This window comes from Echeneis naucrates, chromosome 14, assembly GCF_900963305.1.
Source record: "Echeneis naucrates chromosome 14, fEcheNa1.1, whole genome shotgun sequence".
Lineage (NCBI taxonomy): Eukaryota > Metazoa > Chordata > Actinopteri > Carangiformes > Echeneidae > Echeneis > Echeneis naucrates.
The window spans coordinates 10563608-10581684 of NC_042524.1; the positions used below are offsets into that span (position 1 = coordinate 10563608).

Below are 18077 nucleotides of genomic sequence, written 5' to 3' on the forward strand. Positions count from 1 at the left end.
TGGTTTATTTTACATTTCACAGGGTCCTTCAGCCTTAAAATAATTTCAATGTGACATCGACATAACCAAAATTCTTCAAAGAGAAAAGCTAAACTCACTTCAGTAAAATTTATACAGCTTCTTTTAGAGAGTGAAGGTCGACTCTTTCTGTACACCTGAACCCTTTATGTGAAGAGCAAACTACTGTAAGCTGTCAAGAGGACACTGAAGGTGTTGGTATTTTGCTAAACTTCAGCCTGGACAGTGCAGGAATATACAGACAAAGGTACATTATGGACAGCAGATTCAGCAAATGGGTTTGATATAACTGATTGAGCTCACTTGATGGAATTCTTCATCTAGTATTGTTCATATATTTTTGGTGTGTATTCTCTGCTCTAAACAATACCACATTATCCTTTATTATCCCTATCCTAAGAATGAAAATCATATTCTACACTTATCTGACAAACCTTGCTACAGTGTTACACAAAACCTTCTTCTTATCTTACAAGGGTCAACGGTTTAATTGCAAGTCTATTCAGAGGGGATGGAGTTGGGAGAGGTGAAGCATCTAAAAGTACCATATTCAGTGTGACAGACATGTATAAGGCGTAAACAGCACGGATCTTCCTTCAAATAATAAAAGTAAAAAGACTCAATGCATAATCAAAAGCTGTAAGCTAAGCAATGAAATGATGGTCCAGGAAACCATCTACAAAGCATTTACATTGCTACTGACAGACAATACATGAAGGCATTGACAGAAATTCAATGGCGTCTGTATTTTTAGGCACCGTGTTGATGTGAAATATGATATGTGTTTGTGGATGTGTGTGAACAAAGGGGCATATAGTATGTGTCTGGGAGTCTGCTCGGACGGAAACAGGAGTGAAGACGGACCCAGGGTCATGTAAGAAGCAGTCAGCCAAAACCGGCTTCCAGAAAAGAAAAAGAAAGTGAAGAAAGTAATACAGGACAAGATGTAAATGATAGAAATGCGCTCAACAAAAGGCAAGAAGGGGAAAACACTCGGGGAAGTTCTCTGTCTGTAGACTGCCTGCGGGTTCCTCGTGGTCACGATGGGGGCAGTGGTCAGAGATGGAGAAGAAAAGTGGGGAAACAGCAAGAGAGGAAAAAGAGATACAGAGACTGAAAGAAGAAAAGGGGGAAGGACAGAGCTGCACAGCTCCCCCTGCAGTCTAAATGAAGTATTCTTTCTTTTCTTCTGCGTGTGCGTGGTTGCCCTCAGCATTGATGATGGCTGTGTCAGCATCGGGTGCATCATCCGCTCCTTTGGCCTCGTTTGTCAAATACGTTCCTGAGGAAATGGAGAAACAAGTTTAAATAAAGGAAAACAAATACTTAGCAACACTGGTTGGTGTTCTGCCTGAGGCCAAAAACGCATATTCATATATGGAGGGATGTAAGTACAGCAGAGAGAAGGTGAGTAAAACCCCCCATCCACAAACAACTTTGTTCTCTGTGGTACCACTAAAGGGTTCAAATTGTTCTTTGAAATAACAAGATGCAGCTCGCAGTATAAGAAATCAATTTTGCTGTATCAGTGTTGGAAACTGACCATTAATGCTGGACCTCAGGCCTTTATGCTCATTTCGCTCTCTTGAGCAGAGCTGCCATTTTATATTTTAGTGAAGTTTGCCATATAATGTTGCTCTCAGAATAAATTTGGCTGATCAAAAATTCTATCAAATCACAACAATATGATTTCTAGGCCTTGGGAATGTAAAATTACAAGTGAAAAAACATCTTTTGGGATGATAACCATGTACACATACCTAGTACTGTGCAGGTTGTTAACAGGAAGTACAATCTCATGATCGTTTAAGCTGAGGGTTACAACTGCAAAGTACTTATTTATATTGCAATGGATATGAAGACATTGATCCTACTGAATTGAAAAATATGTGCATGATATATTTGCGGTCAGATTTATTCTGAGTTATATTTCTTTGAATTAGGAAACTCAGTTTTAACCCAAACCAGTAACTCCATGTGTACTCTATTGGCACCACACTGTGTGTCACGCATCGAAGGCACATGTCCATCATTGCTTATCTTCTTCTACACTGCAGGTATGTCATACTCTGTAGCATGGGAATTGAGGAAGCACTCTGATGGGACAAGTACAACATGCTCCACTAGGTCCATGAGCCTTAAGAGACTCGGGTCTGGTCCACTGCGGTTTTACCTTTATGCCTGGCCAGGTATCTTCCCAGAACAATGATTAAACACAAGGTGACAAAGACCACTACAGCCACCACTCCTCCGATCAAGGCATGGTCGGTGCCGTGCTGCCCCAGAGCGTTGGGATCTGAGGAAAGACAGAGCAAGAGAGAGACATAAAGAGAGCAGATAATGGCACCGGCTGGTGAGGTGAGGGAGTGAGGGGAGAGGAAGAACAGGAGGCAGACAATACAAAAAGGAGGAAGAAGGAAGAAGGAGATTACTCCCAGCTCGTCCATGATCTAATGATTGTTCTGAGCTGCTGTCACTCCTCTCTCCTTTCACATCATGCAGTCAAAGCAGAGCTGTCTGACTCTCTGAGAATAATAAGATCGAGAGGGAGAGAGGGAGAGAGAGAGAGAGAGAGAGCGGGGGAGAGAGAGATACCACACTGAAACAAAGAGCAGCTACAGGCAGAGACACATTCGCCCTGCAAAATAAAGGAGAGAATGAAAGAAGAGCTGAGGAAAAAATAGTGAATAATTCAAGATCGCCCCACCGCCCGGTCCACTGTGCCGCAGGAGTCCCTGACATGCAAACTAGGACAGCAGAGGAAAGGTAGTACACAGTAAATAAATAATCACACCCAAAAAAAGCAAAGATCAATCTTGTTGTGTTTTTGTTGTGAGGAAAAGGAGTTAGGAGTAAAAGAGTTGGTGCAGGTTGGAACTGTTGGAAAATCTGTAGAAACGATGGTGAGAGAGATGTGACAATGAAGATGGCATGATTAGTTCACACTCATTCAAAAACCCATGAAAGGTATTCCTTTTTTTCCCAACTGTAGCTTTATTAGCCTTATTCATTTCCTTCTCTTCACTGTCTCACAGGCAGTTCAGGCCAAAAAGTAAGAACGTCACACTGACACCAGACCGACACGCTTATATTAAAAAAAAAAAAGTTGACAGTGACAGCAATGGGAGAGATGGCTAACGGAATAGCCTATATTATTCATATCATTCTGTGACACCTGAGAAATTAGCACTCATCTCATTATCCTCCTCTGGGTGCCAGGGCATGCCATATACCGCCCTGTCACTTTGTGTGTGTGTATGCGTGCTCATGATAGCTAAAATATGGTGGTGTCAGAGCAGGGCGAGCGGTGACGGACGGGTAGTTTAGACAAACAGCGCACGTCGCATATTGATGTGTTTTCTCCTCAGTAGTCTACCTTTTCTTTCAGAGTCCGCCCATGTGACCAAATTGAGCAGCTGGCTCGTTCTTGCCCCATAACTCTCCACGGTCTGAGTGACCAGGCCGTCACACTCCGCCGCCTCTGAGCGGACAAATACACAGTCATACGACACATGGGCTCGTACACACAGACGCGCCAGGCGTGGTTCCTCTGTCCCGAGGTTCTGCTTGGTCAGTGGAGCAGAGAGCAGAGGAATGTTCCCCTGGTGTGGCCCAGCGGGGCGAGGACTCAGCCGTTTAGGCTTACACACATGGCTGTCTTCCTTCACCTCTGTCTGTCAGCATGGCGACTGGTTTTTACCATCACACACACTCATTGTCTGCCTTCAGGTCAGCTGTTGCAATCCAGTGGAGCCATAAAACAAGCCATGACCGTACAGTCATGTCTGCGTATTGAGGGCTGCACACACTGGCCATGCGATATGCTAACGTCATGTCAAAGTGGTAGGACGAAGAGCCAAATGCCTTGATACTTCTGGAGCATGTTGCTCTGCTGCTACCACATCCCCGTTGACCTTAAAGGACCCCTCGGCTGAAAAGCTTCTGTGCAGAATACAAAGTTGCCCTAAAAATAGCATGAATGGAGAATCACTACTGGAATCCTTCAATATTGATTTGCATGGTGAGTACGTTCGCAGACATTTATATATTGTATACAACTTCTTAGATATTAAGCCATTTATTAGAAAAGTGGGAACGGTTTGCCACATAGTGAGCATGCAGATCAATGGCAGGGGAGCTGCAGGGTGTGTTGGAGCGGTGCTTTAAGCTGTTTTGATGTTTTTGAAGTACTGGTCTCGGGGACTGTATTTACTACGTATGCTACAAAGTTGCGTTTTGCTGCAGCAGCATAGAGAGTTTGTCCAAGTCTGATAAATTGCACAAAGTGATGTCATTCAAGAAGCAACAGAAGCCTGTCACAACATAACTTGAAACCTGTGAATACAATAAATATAAGTGCCTTGGCCTTCAGGTGCAAAACATGGTTTATAGATAGTGTTTTTATGCATTCTGCTCAAGTTCACAGCAACTTGCGGGAGAGGGAAAATACAGCAAGGGTGTACAAAGGCACAGAAAAAGGAAAGGAAAAAAACAGAGATTAATGGACAGGAAAAGGCTAAAACTTCACTTGGAGCAGGACGGAAAAGGAAAGACAAGGAGGAGAAGGATATAGAGTGGAGGGTTATACATTTTTATGGCTCCAGAACACATTATCTTTTAATAAGGGCACATACATTCTTTTCTGTGTGATTTAATATGAGAGCGTTGCAGAGCAAACTCCTCTTTTAATATTTATAACACTCCCCTTGTCGCCTGGCCTCACCAATTGGGCTTGTTAAATAAGTTAAAGGGATTCAGCACCCCTGTGAGCCACTGTTTGGCTGGACCGAACCAAAAGTGTTACTTTTAAACTGCCCTACTAACTCTTCATCCGATCCGTTTCACTGATGCCAGCACCATATGGGGCTGCTGTCAAAGGATATGTGACAGCAATAGGATGGGTGGTTTCAGCCTTTCTGTGCAAAGGCTGGAAAAGAAAAAAAAAAAAAAAAAAAGATGAAATTATGTAAAATGTAAACGAGAAATCTGACTGGTTTGTTTGGTTGATGATGCTGCATGTTAAATGAGCAACTTACTGCATGCTCATAGGTTCCCTTATTGCATTCTTCTAAAGCCATATTTTCTCTGAAGGTATGTTTCCTGTTACATCCACTCTTGTTCCCTGAATGTACTCTGGTCCACAGCTGCTGCACCGCCTTTCAGCTAAAGCCGCTCTTTAAGTTAACAATTTGAGCTGATCATATGCAGTGTCCTTGAATCATATCAGCATACTACTCAAATGGCAATTTCATGTTGTAGCTTAGCAAACATTTCTGCATCCCCTGTGCTTCCCCTCTTGGTATTACAGGCAACTTTTCTTCAACTTTCTTCTTTTCGATTATGCCATTTCCTTCCTCAATCTCAGATACTGCTTTGTAAAACAATGATTCCAATTGTTTTACAAAGCAACTTAGAAACGACTTTCTACTGACTTTATGGCAGCAGTTATGAAATGGATTGTTTTAAAATTAAAATTTACCAATCTGCATCTAATGTTAACTCTACTGCCAAGAAGAAAGAGGTGTAACCGTCAGGGATTACATGAACCAAGCACGTAAGTGTTACTTAGATAAAGACAGAGAAGTTACCAAGGCGTGTGTGTGTGTGTGTGTCCTTGCACATTATTACTTGCTGGGTGATTTAATTAGATTTTGAAAACAAATTATTTCTGCTAATCATTCAATAAAGCCCACTCTTCGACTTGGATGCTATCTTGAGCATTCAACAACTTCCTTTCTTTTCCCAGAAAAGAAAAGAAATTGTGGTCAGCAGAGTAACAGCAGATAGTTACAAGCAAAGACGGATAATTAATCATGCAAGAATCACTCTTTCAAGGCAGTGCTATGTTCTGGAAAATGCTAAATCACCTCAAGACAGCAATAAAATACAACAAAGCATGAACTGGTGAGATAGCATCATTTCTACACCTGTGGTATGTGAATCAAGAACGTGTCACTGTGGCTTTTCACATTTTTTCTGTCACAGCCCACATTATGCTGCTGGTTAGCTCGGGGAGGACTGCATCGTGTGAGCCAACAGCCGAACAAGAGCAGCAGAGACAGGAGCCCACACAGAAACAAGTGATGCTGGAGGGGGCAGGTTGCCACCAAGACAATCCCCACAGGGAGACAAGCAGAGAAAAGTATAGAATAAAACTTCATGCCAGCAAGTGAAAATTAGACTGCATTGCTAGTGTGTGTTTACGTGTGTGTGCGCACGTTTTGTTTGCATGTTTGTGCGTGCTTATTCAAGATTGGTGAAAATATCCTCTGAATGAATAGAGTGGCTATTACATATAATTCATAAAGCTACACCCTGGATCTAATGATTTTTCTTCTCCGATTCTACACTTTATCCTAAATTGTTGCTATAATTCTTCCCCAAAGTGAGTTAATGGGACAGCTCATCAATAAGCTTTGCCTGCAATAAGCAGAAAGACCTTTGCGTTATGTTTTAATTTCTCCTTAGCCTGGTAGCGCTACGGGGTAAAGAGTGGAGAGCGGAAAGGAAAATGGAGAGAAGGTAGTCAGTAGTGCTCAATATTTAACCACCAACCCCCCCCCCATCCACCCACCCACCCAACCCACCCACACAGCACCCCCAGGGGATGCTGCAACCCAACCGTAGCATTTATGCACATCAGCCAACCAGCTGCTCTGCACACTTGCCCTGAAGAAAATATGTCTTTTGCACATCACATAGCCAAACTCCCATCGTCCATTTAAAACAAAATCAATAGCAATGGAATAAAGTAGTTATATTCCTCAAAGGAATTAAAATTGTCCCTTCACTGATTGAGTTTTCACAACAGGTTTGTCCTCGGCCTAAATCAGCTTCAGTGGGTGAATGTGAGGTTAAAGACAGAAAACATTATTTGCGACTACTAATTACGATTGAATTGTTGGTATTTCAGCAGCCTCCACTAATTTATAAAAGCATGAAATTGAGTGGTTAATTAATGTTTTCTCAGTTGTTCAGGTGTGTCTTGTTTTCTTATAACATTTTACTCTTTTATTATCAGCCATAATAAGTATAACTATCCAAATGTAACAATGCATAATTTTGAATCTAAAAAACTGAACACTGGATGAAATGTAATAACACTTTCTTCCATTTGGATAACTTGTTTAGAATATTCATTTGTCTGTTATTATTGGCAAAATATTAATCTAAAAGATGATTTATCATGATCTCATATTTAATCTTAAAATATCTTAAGAGGGAAAGTAAAAAAGTGTTAACAGCAGATTTTCAAACCATAACAATAAATTCTCCAGGTTTGTCATGACTGCTAATTATTTAAGCAAACGGCTGATGATGGCTGTGATGCTGGTCAGATGTTTGAGCCGGCTCAGCTCTCAGTGTGACGGCGGTCCCGTTTTCAGGTTAGTATTCATATGCAGCTTTTTGGCCAATTCTCCCTTGAAAAGGGAGAAAGCTTAAACTAATCCCAACTTTTGAACCCTGACCAATCCTTTGCCTCCATTCTTGAATTCTCCTCAAGTGTGTCTTCACTGCTATTAACTTCGAGAGCAGAGGAAAGATCCTTTGTGTTTTTCCTTTTGAGTACAAACCAGGAAAAAACAAAACCAACAACAGCAACAACAAAAAGACAAATCACACTTAACGTTTATGAGTTACCATGGTAACCTCCAGCCCACCCCAGCCAACTCTTTGGTATCAATTTGAAGTGATTTTAAGTATACTTTTATTGAGTCTTAAGGTTGTTGCTGCCATGCTTTTATCTCCGCTTTTTATCTTCAGGATAGATGCAGATACATCCACTTTTTATATGCATAAGCATGAATAATTGGTATTTTCCTGCCAGTGAGCTCTTTTCCTGCGGCGTTATCAGGCTATAGGGGCTGTGGTTGGCTGCATAAATGCTGATTATGAGAAGTGAATAGTAAATATTGTAAACACCTAAGGTGTCCTTGTTCGCCAGTCAACCTTTCAGCATCACAAGGTCAAAGCTAATCAGCGAGCTATGAAAAAGCATTCGTCGAATTTGACAGAAGTCAAAGGTGGTGGGGTAGGGGACTTTGTGTGTGTGTGTGTGTGTGTGTGCGTGCACATTATTGCATAGACCTCTGATAGTTAGCGAAAGAGTTATTATAGCCATTACAGCTGGCTGGGCTGTTGGGGCAGTGTGTGTGCGTGTGGGCTGTACCTGCCAGCACTTCGTTAATAAAGTGAATCACTTACTGTAGTTATACATCAGCCCAGTACGGATTAAAAAAAAAAAAAAAAAACAGCCCAAAAAAACAGAGGAATCTTGTGTACATCTGCGCACTAGCAACACACTGCAAAGGTCAGCAACACTTAGAATTAAATAAATGGGTTACTGTCAGATTTACGTTTCCCATTAAAACCACTCAGTCTACAATATGAAATATTTATATCTGCGAGGATGAATAAATGCCTCCATTAAATAATACATTATTGTATTAGCCACTTAAGGGAAAATTAATGTCACAATGTCAACCGAATCAGACATAAACAAATATAATTGTGAAATTATACAGTAAAATAATTTTGCATTTTACAAACGCACTTTTCTAAATATCAGCTATTAAATTTTTTAAAACTGAGAAGAGAACAACTCATTGCTCTTTACAGAAGGAGAGAGCCAGGCAGCTGCTTTCAGCTCTCTGGACAATTTAGTCATGAACATGCTATTTTTCTCTCATTCTCCGATTTTGTGGGAGAATATCTGGATGGGGAAGTTAAAAGCTCTTTTTAAATAAAACATGCCCCAACAGTAATCGCATCCACAACACAATATCTCTAAACTCATTCTCAGTTTTTCTGCCCTGTTGTGTATTTTTAGAATTTTTAGAGCTTGCCAAAGCTAAATCTCAGTAACATGTTTGATTAATAACTAATAATCAACTTTCACTAAAATAGGAGACCATCATACGGTACTTTTATTCAATCAATTCCTTTGGTTTAATGGTAGCTGAATATAATATTTCTCTGCAAACATGTTGTCCAGTGACATCACCTCACTGTCTGATTGGCCCATGGCAGTCATGGTGGCCAACAGGGCTTAGGAAAATCAAAGCCAAAAAAAGTATTACGCTTGACTCACAATTATCACCATTATATATCAACAGTGGACTTGGTTCACATCTACAGCATTTAGTCGTATCAAAATACCATTCTGATCACGTTATTCATTCATTCATTCATCTTCTGGCACCCATCCGCTTGTCTGTTTCCGGGTCGTGGAGTGGTGCTCTGCGAGAGCAGGCCAGTCCATCACAGGACCAACACACAGAGACAGACAGAGACAAACAACCACTCACACCATTTAGTGTCACCAATCAACCTAAACATGATATCCTTGGACGGTGGGAGGAAACCCATGCAGGCACGGGGAGAACATGCAAACAGGCCGGGAACTGAGCTGACATCTTGCTGTGGGAAGGCTAACCCCTATGCCACCGTACAGCAGATCATGTAAGAGGAGAGAATTTTAATTACAAAGGATTAAAGCCAAAACTTCATCATCACATGATTTGCTATATTTCCAATGTAATGGTGACCCATGCTGTCTATTGTTGAAAATACATTAGCCTTTGTTGTCTTAGTCTCAAAAGATGTACCCCTGAGCTCATCAGGTATATAAGGCACTAAGGCTGAAGTGCTATACCCACAGAGTGCATTTCCTCTTCACGACAACTTTATTAAAAAGACAAAACGTCACAGCAGTGGCACAGCTCCATAGCTGTTTTGTTTCATCCAGAGCCCATGAAAAGAACTGGTAATAAATCAAGTAGACACATGAAAGCAGATAGTGTAGTATCCTGTGACTGGGATGCAGAGAAGGAGTCTGATATTTCGATTCCCTGAAGATACACCGGGAGACAGTGCTCCTCTTGTGTTTCTGCACCACGCAAACACGCATCAGAGAAGAACTGAGACATGCTGATGAACAACACCCAACAATGTGAAGGCTGTTATCAAACGGTGTCTTCAGAGAGATGTGAGGTTAGAAGAGACAAATTGTCTGAAAGAAAACTAAAAACAAAGCTCAGCGAAACTTATACTAAGGAAAGGGGATTCAAGGCTCCTGAAGGAGTTAAAAAATTGTATTTTAGAGAAAGCGTAAGAGATGAAAGGGAATTGGGGCTAAGGCACACTAAACAGACCACTGTGTACATACAGTATCACCTAAACCACACTATGGTAGAATAAAATAAACTTAGATTATTGTTGTTGTGATTTCCTTTCATAAGCCAAGTCAAACATTTCAGTAGACCAGTGCATTGATGGATATTGAAAATGGAAACCTACATTTTTCAACAAACTCCAGTAGTAGGGGTCCTTTGTTATCTAAAATGCCCTCAGAGATGTTTGAGGGGTCAGTAAAATTAAAAAAAATGTTCCTCCAGATGCTGTAAACTGAGAGAAAGTGTTCACTGTGAGCTGCTGTGGTGAACAGAGGTTTTTAGATAGTCAAAGGTTCGTCCAGGAACCTCCTCCTGTAGAGTGCTTACTTAAAGCTCTTTTGATGCAACTTTTAAGTCAAGTAGCCAATTGGATGTTTAAGTTATCGTCTTTTTGATGGGTTTGTTGAAGCGCCTCAGCTATATTTTCAAGGTCCATCCCACCGTTTATTTTAGGGACATTTGCATTTTTTTCCGCGCATGAAGTTGAGAAGATGAATAGAGGAAGCCAAAAAGCAGAGCCAAGACAGAAGGTCAAGTCTCTGACATCAATGTGATGGGAGTTGAATGATGCCTCTTATTTGCTCAGATGTGTAGTTTACTTTAATTATTTTTCTTTTAAATCAAGACAAATTATTATGGCAACACTTTATGAATAGCCTGCTTAGTTCTTTAGTGACAAACTTGAATTGACATATTCTGCTGGAGCATGTAGTAATACTGTAATGTTGCAGCAGGAACACAAATATTCAATCATTTTCATTCATTTAAACCGCCTATCGGTTTCCGGGTCACAGGGATGCTGGAGACAATCCCAGCTCACATTGGGCGAGGGCGGGGTCACCCTGGACAGGTCGCCAGTCCATTGCGGGGCCAACACACAGAGACAGACAGAGATCAACAAGCACTCACACTCAGACCTACTGACAATTCAGAGTCACCAATTAACCCAAACATGATGTCTTCTGAAGGTGGGAGGAAACAGAAGTATCCGGAAGAAACCCACGGAAGCACAGAAAATGCAAACCCCACACAGAGAGGCCCCAGGCCGGGAACTGAACCCATAAACTTCTTATTGTGGGGCAACAGCAATAACCACTATGCTGTCGCCCCAATCATTTTCAGTCATTTTGAAATTATACAAAAAAGGCTTTTACCTTTGTGTGATTAAGTGTGCCACATGACACATTTGAAGTGTTTTCAAAGTAGTAATTACCAGTTTCTGTCCAGTTGGTTAGAAATTAAATACAGTTAAACAAATAAAATCTAACTATGTTCACTCTGGTTTAAGAAGGTAAAGCTTTGAACATATTTTCACATTATGACTCCATTCAGTATGAGTGGTATTATACAGATATCCTTTAAAGGCTAAAGGCTTGTGCTATCCACTCAAACAATCAATATTTGGGACAAAGTGATGCAGAAACATCCCTTTCCCTTTTCTGGCTACTCCCAAAGAATCCCTTTCTCATGCCGTACATGTCCAGGATGCCACCAGCATGGTGTGGCTCTGCCCCAAGATATCCTTCCAGTTGGTTGTGCCAAAGCGCCTCCAGAGGGAGGCTTCAGCGTAGACATCTTCAGATGAAATGCACAAAAAACCCCAAAGTTTTTAATAGACACTGGCTCTTTGAAATGCAGAGCTGAAATGGATACGCTGGAATTCTTTCAAAAGCCGACACCTCCCTCTTCAACGAACTAAGCTGACTATGGGGAATAATGTCAACCATTCGGATGAATAGTCTCGCCATTTTGATCACTACCCTGGAGCAAGTGAAAGATTAGAGACTAAAAATGAACAAAAAATTCTTTAATTCTGGCATAAAGAAGACATTTTATCCTGAGGTGTGCAAAATGGACAATGAAAAAGAAATAGTAACGGGCTGCAACTTGTGTCATCTGCTTCTCTTTCACAATGTGCTTGGGTTTCAATGTCCCAAGCAAAAATATTGCTACAGCACACCCATCAAGATAGGATGGACTGAAGCCTTTTGAGGTGTGAGCTCTTATGAAATGTGCAGTAGGCTCTCCTTGCACTGTTTGGCAACTAGGACGAAATCTACTTTGATCCTTCTGAATCTGAGCTCTTTGCATAGCCCCGGCACGAGTTTTACTGGGAAGAAGGAGCAGTGGAACATACATGTAAACACTTCCAGACCAACAAACACCCACGCAACAACACTGGGCAGGCAAGCCAGCAACAATAACCTGACCATAGGGAGAAATTTGACCATCTCAAGGATAAATCCACCATTGCATTGATCTCTTTCCTGACCTACATCAAAAGGAGAGGGTAATTCCCGGGCTTCGAGCTGTTGGCAGCTGCTGACATGACACAATGGGCCAGACTTTGTGAGACATTATCACTATCATGGGGGTAGCCAGAAACTATGCTTTGTGTGGTGGCATTAGCGCTTATGGATGATGATGTTGGCAATTTAATTTACTGTATATCAGGGATTTTAAAGCTTAAATCCATAAGAATTACTCATGGCTTTTTATTAAGCTCTGCAGGACTAAGAAATGCTTGAAATTTGGTATAACATCAGCAATTTATGCCACTCCTTGCTTCTTCTACTGCCTCATTATAGATGACATCCCATTAATCATATTTTCTAATATAATGCTGAAAGGATAATAACAACAGCCATTCGTGCTAATCAGAGACAGATTGTCTGAAAACACAGGGTACTTGGTTTTAGTGGCGGAATGTGCAAACTGAGGAAACTATGATAAGTTTCCCTTCAAGTCCGACTTCTCTGAGATTTAACATAGCATTAGGAGTCATGATGAGACATCTCCAGTGGCCAGACATTTTCAGTTGGACATGACATTTGCTTCTTTGAGGTTTCAGGCCACAGAAGTACTGAAGTCTTTGAAATGCCAAGGGGACCGTGGGTGGAACATTTGAATAGCTACACTCTTTTCGAACACAGTGACCTGGAGTGTGCCTTAAAGCCAAATATGAAAAATATCCTCAATATAATAACTCAGAACAAATTAATTGCAATAAACAACTCGTTGTCTATCACAATGACATACAGTTCACAGTTCACAGTTCACACTGACAGTCCTGAAAGAGTCATGAAAGCAAGAGGGAAGACGGCATCCTGAGGAGGATGTGGAGATGCAAGGGCAAGTACTGTACCTCTGTTGCCAGTGACTGTGGGGTCTGAGGCGTGGGTGCCTAATAGTGCAGTAGGATCTGGAGGGATGTGATGTAGGGGGGGAGTGGTGGATGGAGGCAGGGTGGTGGGGACGTCTGGTGGAGGGGATAGACAGACACATATACACAAAAAAATAAAAAACACAACTACGCAAAAAAATAAAAATAAAAAAAAGAATAGAAAAAAAGATTCACATGAGGGCAGTTAAATACTTTGATACTGTGAAGAACAACAGAAAAAACATTATGTTAGGAAACAAAAAAACAGCTAAATGTATCATCATTCAGTGGAACTATATGGACCTTGAAAAATATGTGCATCTTATAACTGAATATTTTTTTGTGCTGCTTTAGGCCTGCAGACTCGACTTTGGGTCGGTGACACCATGTTTAGGGGTGATGGTTCAGTTTTATAAATGTCACAAATGTGTTCAATATTACTTTCTGTATGTAATATTCTATATACTGGACCATACACATGTACAGACTAGGCATGTGGATAGATTAAAGCTATATTCAGATTTTTTTTCCCTCACGTGAGTCAATAGCCTGTTGATGTAAGCAAAGTGAAAAATCTGGGAAAGGACAGTGATATATGCAGTTATACTGTAATGTAATGTCGGCTGATGTCTGAGAGGGCAGATTCTCCACTGGGAAAAAAAAAAGGGAAGAACGTTGGATTACACCAAATCATGGCAGTAATTTGTCAAATTATTTTTGCCAATTATCCACGTTTGCGAGGATGATTTCAGGAAGTTAGCCATCCCATTATTGCCATGCTTTGTCTTTGACTTCTTACTACAGGATAATAGTAAAAGTGCTTCAAGCAAAGCTGTGTTTCACACTGAAACATTGTGTGACAAAGTTAATGAGGTTACACTACCACCTTGGCTTTTATGTTTATGCCACACCGCTTTTTATAGCGATCCCGAGGCTTTTAATTTGCTAAGGTACTTCTTCTCAGGGCCGACTGTCCTGCGAGTCTCTGTGACATTTCAGCCTTACTGTGAATCACTAAGCAGCTAAGTGCAGATGTGCAGGAGAGAGGTAAAATGTCTCCTCGTTGGAAGGGAACCATTAAAACGGTATTTTCCAAGAATTATGGCAGCAATTGTGAAAGGCTAAAAGGTGTGCTAATCACTAATGAAGGGTAGGAACAGACTGGGTGCCATTTCAAAAGAACAAGTAATGAATCTGGATGGGAATCTTTGACCCTCCCATACCCAATTGCCTTTTTTTGTGGCACAGAATTTGTCAGTTTAATAACATCACTGTCACTTGGTGCATTAGTTTTTCTTGTTGTTACACTGAGCTGGCATTTGAAGGAATTGCTTGATGCACACAGACACCACGGCCTGTGGGATAAGCACACAAATAGCACCCTCGCAAACTATGTACTGCAATTAAGTGAGGTGTTAGTGCTTGATTAAATAGAAAGTGTAAAATCTCAGAAATACAGCTTGTAATGAAACTTTTATGGTTTCATTTATAAACGGCCTGTTTGAGTGGACCAATAAATTATTTAAGTGATCCCTATCAATACACTGTGATGTCCATTTTTTTTTTTTTTTAAATTACAATCATTTAAGTAGCAAGGAGATCACTTTGTCAGACATGGGTAGACAACACGTAAATTTCCCTGCTAACTGCGCGTGAAAACTGCACAGCCTTCATACGGATTTCAATTTTAAGAAAAAATATCTTACAAATCACTTCCCCATGCTGACTTGTTGTGTGGCTTTGAATGCAAATGACTGCAATGTAATAATTTATTCAAATATCAAATTAGTAATAGAACTGTGAACATTGTGATTACTTTAAATTGATGTCATCTACCGTGCGTGCTGAGTAATAAAATCAGAATCGTATGTGTGTATACATGATGTACAGCATTGCTAATTAAAAGAAAACTGAAATTGCTGAATAAATCAGTTCTGAGTTGCATAACATTGGGATTTTTCTGCATCCATGCTTTAATTTGAATTAACACACGCCACTAGACACCACTAGCTTAAGATAAATTTGGATAGCATTAATAATCTTAGATTTGTAAGATTATATCATATTTATATAACATTCACAATCTAATTTTGGTACCCGGAGGTATTGAAGTACTCGACTGTCTATGTCTTCATTTGTGTAGTGACATTTATAGCATTTATATTTTCTAACATCTCCGACTCCAGTTTTTCACTTATTTCTGTGGTGTTGGCTACAATCAGCAGAGACCACTTCATGAACTACTGATGTGACAATCCTTCAGTGGCTTCAAATCTGATTACTATTGCAATCTTATCAAAGAGAATTCAAGAAAATACTAGAAATCACTCTTGTTCCGGTAAAGCATAACTGAGAGGATTATTCTGTCATGTTTTTCATTAGATTAAGTCTGCTTTTTAAATAAGAGCAAACAAAACACATCCGGAGGCGCTTGTATTAATAGGACTTATGTAATATTTTATTGATCCACTCAGGGAAATTCCCTTTTACCTCCAGTTTCAAAGTCTAACCCCCTCCCCCTTCCTTTTAGTCCCAGGCCACACGCTGTCTCTCCTAAGACAGAGGGATAAGATATGTCCCACCTCCCAGGCCAGGCCTTTTTTTTTTTTTTTTTTAGCATTATTACTTAATGCCAAAAGACAAATGGCGGCGGAGAAACGGAAGAGAGGAAGCACTATCTGTTTTCACTGACACTGAGTCCCTTTATCCTCCACCTCCTCTGGTGTTTTTTGGAATTACTTATCCTTCCTAGCGATATTACTGACAACGCAGCACTAAATTCTGCCTCCCTCACACATTTCCCCCTTCGTGTGTGTGTGTATACATGTGTGTATCTGGGATGCAGGTTTATTTAAGGAAAAGCGTTGGTGGCATTTATGTCACCTGAGGCCCTTATTCTCCCTGTGAGAGATGCTACCACTAATCACTCTTAGCACTGATATAGTATGAAGATCAGGAGGTATTATATAGTTTTTTTTCAACTGAGTTGTTGGTCTTTGTGCTTGTGAGTTCATACTTTCCACTATTTCAATGTACCATTACTGTGTCCACGGCTGGCAGCTTTTTTTTTTTTTTTTTTTTTTTTTTTTGCTTTTATGTGTCCTTCGGCTCTCTGTAACATCAAATAACAACAACTCGTGAAACAATACGACCCACATACAGTATCAGCCCTCCCTCTGAACTCACCATACACGTAGAGTTTATATTCAGCGCTGCTGGTGCCCAGGTGGTTGGTGGCTTCGCAGCGGTAGGTGCCATTGTCTGTCTTGTTGAGTGAAGTAAAGGTGAGCTCCCTCCCCTCCACAATCATCCTGTCCAGGTCAGGAAGTTCACCTCCATCCTTTGTCCACATAACAGGATCTGGCCTGTAGGGTAAGAGGATGTGAAAGAGAAGCGAGGCCCGCTGCATTTACCTGCCTGAAGCATTATATTAGAGGCTTAAAACAACTACTACGAAATGTGAGCGACTTACGAAGGGTTTCCTTTGGACACACACTCCAGCTTTAAGTACTGACCCTCCTGAGGAACAGCAAGGGAGTGGATGATCTCCACACGAGGAGCATCTAGGACAGGCAGAGAGGCCTCAGAGTGAAGGGGGGTGATGTGCGAGATAACCTACGATCTCAATGTGTTATGATTATAGGACTTATTTAAGATAAGATGGTTCAGTCCATTGAATGAGATGTTTTTCTTGAAAAAAAAAAAGTAAATTTTCAGAATAAAAGAAAATATAATCATTTAAGCATTTGAGATCACCCTGTGACCAATTCTGATGGAATACATAATGAAAAAAGACTGTGATTAATGATTAATAAGATTATTATTACAATTTAAATACAGCATATGGCAATGATTTTCATGGAGAATAAATGATTAACTTCTTATCTAGATCACGGTGATAGTGTCTGATGAAAATATATATCAATGGGACCACTACTACTATTGTGGATCAGCAGACCATTTAGGGTTCTCCCTCTGTCATGAATGTTCCTCTTTTTTCCGCCATCACTGAGCATTGAGGTAGACTCACAGTGGACCTCCAGTACTTCTGTGGCCTGCTGTGGTGTCTGCGTGAGTGCCACATGGTCCACCCTGCAGGTGTAGGCCACTCCATCGTCGTTTCTGTCCACGTGGAGCTGCAGAGAGCTCCGGACTGTAAATGTCTTCCCACTTGCGTTCACCTCTTTGGCACCTTTGGAGAGAGTTTCATACTGTCACAGTTGCAGCACATTTAGCCTGGAAGGTAAGATGGTCACACATTTAGATGAAGCTTCGGTGTTCAGCATCACTTAGGCCCACGTTTCAGCAGCAGACAGACTACACTGGGGTCTTCTATCTGAACAGACAAGAGCGTATAATGCATACACAACAGGCATCTTAAATGGGAATTTCGCAGTATTTTACACTCTTCATTACCATCCATTATTCTCAAAACAACCATAAAATACCACAGCAAAAAATATTCTGTACTAAAATGTCCAATGTAGGAAATATGTCAAGTTTACACCAGAGAACGATATGAGTTCAAGAAGACACTTTTCCATAGTCATCCATCTGCTGCTGATATTCCTTGAATATTAATGCTTTGTGAAATCACTCTGATGTCTGTTTACCTCAGTGAACATTTTATCACACACCGACTGCTGCTTTGGTATATCTACATGCTTCTCCCACTCCTCTCCTGGCAGTCGGAGTGCGATGTCAATTCCGATCACTGGTGG

General features: G+C 40.8%; 1 protein-coding gene across 1 annotated transcript in view; it reads right to left on the reverse strand.

Annotated features, from left to right (window-relative positions):
• Positions 1 to 503: 503 nt before the first annotated feature.
• The window catches only part of LOC115054176 (cell adhesion molecule 2-like), a 178856-nt gene continuing 161282 nt past the window's right edge, over positions 504 to 18077 (reverse strand). The window contains exons 6-11 of the mRNA XM_029519243.1: positions 17387 to 17548; positions 16829 to 16919; positions 16543 to 16721; positions 13339 to 13452; positions 2192 to 2314; positions 504 to 1300 (exon numbers count right to left, since the gene is read on the reverse strand). Of these exons, the coding sequence (XP_029375103.1) occupies positions 1182 to 1300; positions 2192 to 2314; positions 13339 to 13452; positions 16543 to 16721; positions 16829 to 16919; positions 17387 to 17548 (788 nt within the window). The 3' untranslated portion in view covers positions 504 to 1181. The remainder of the gene's footprint in view (positions 1301 to 2191; positions 2315 to 13338; positions 13453 to 16542; positions 16722 to 16828; positions 16920 to 17386; positions 17549 to 18077) is intronic.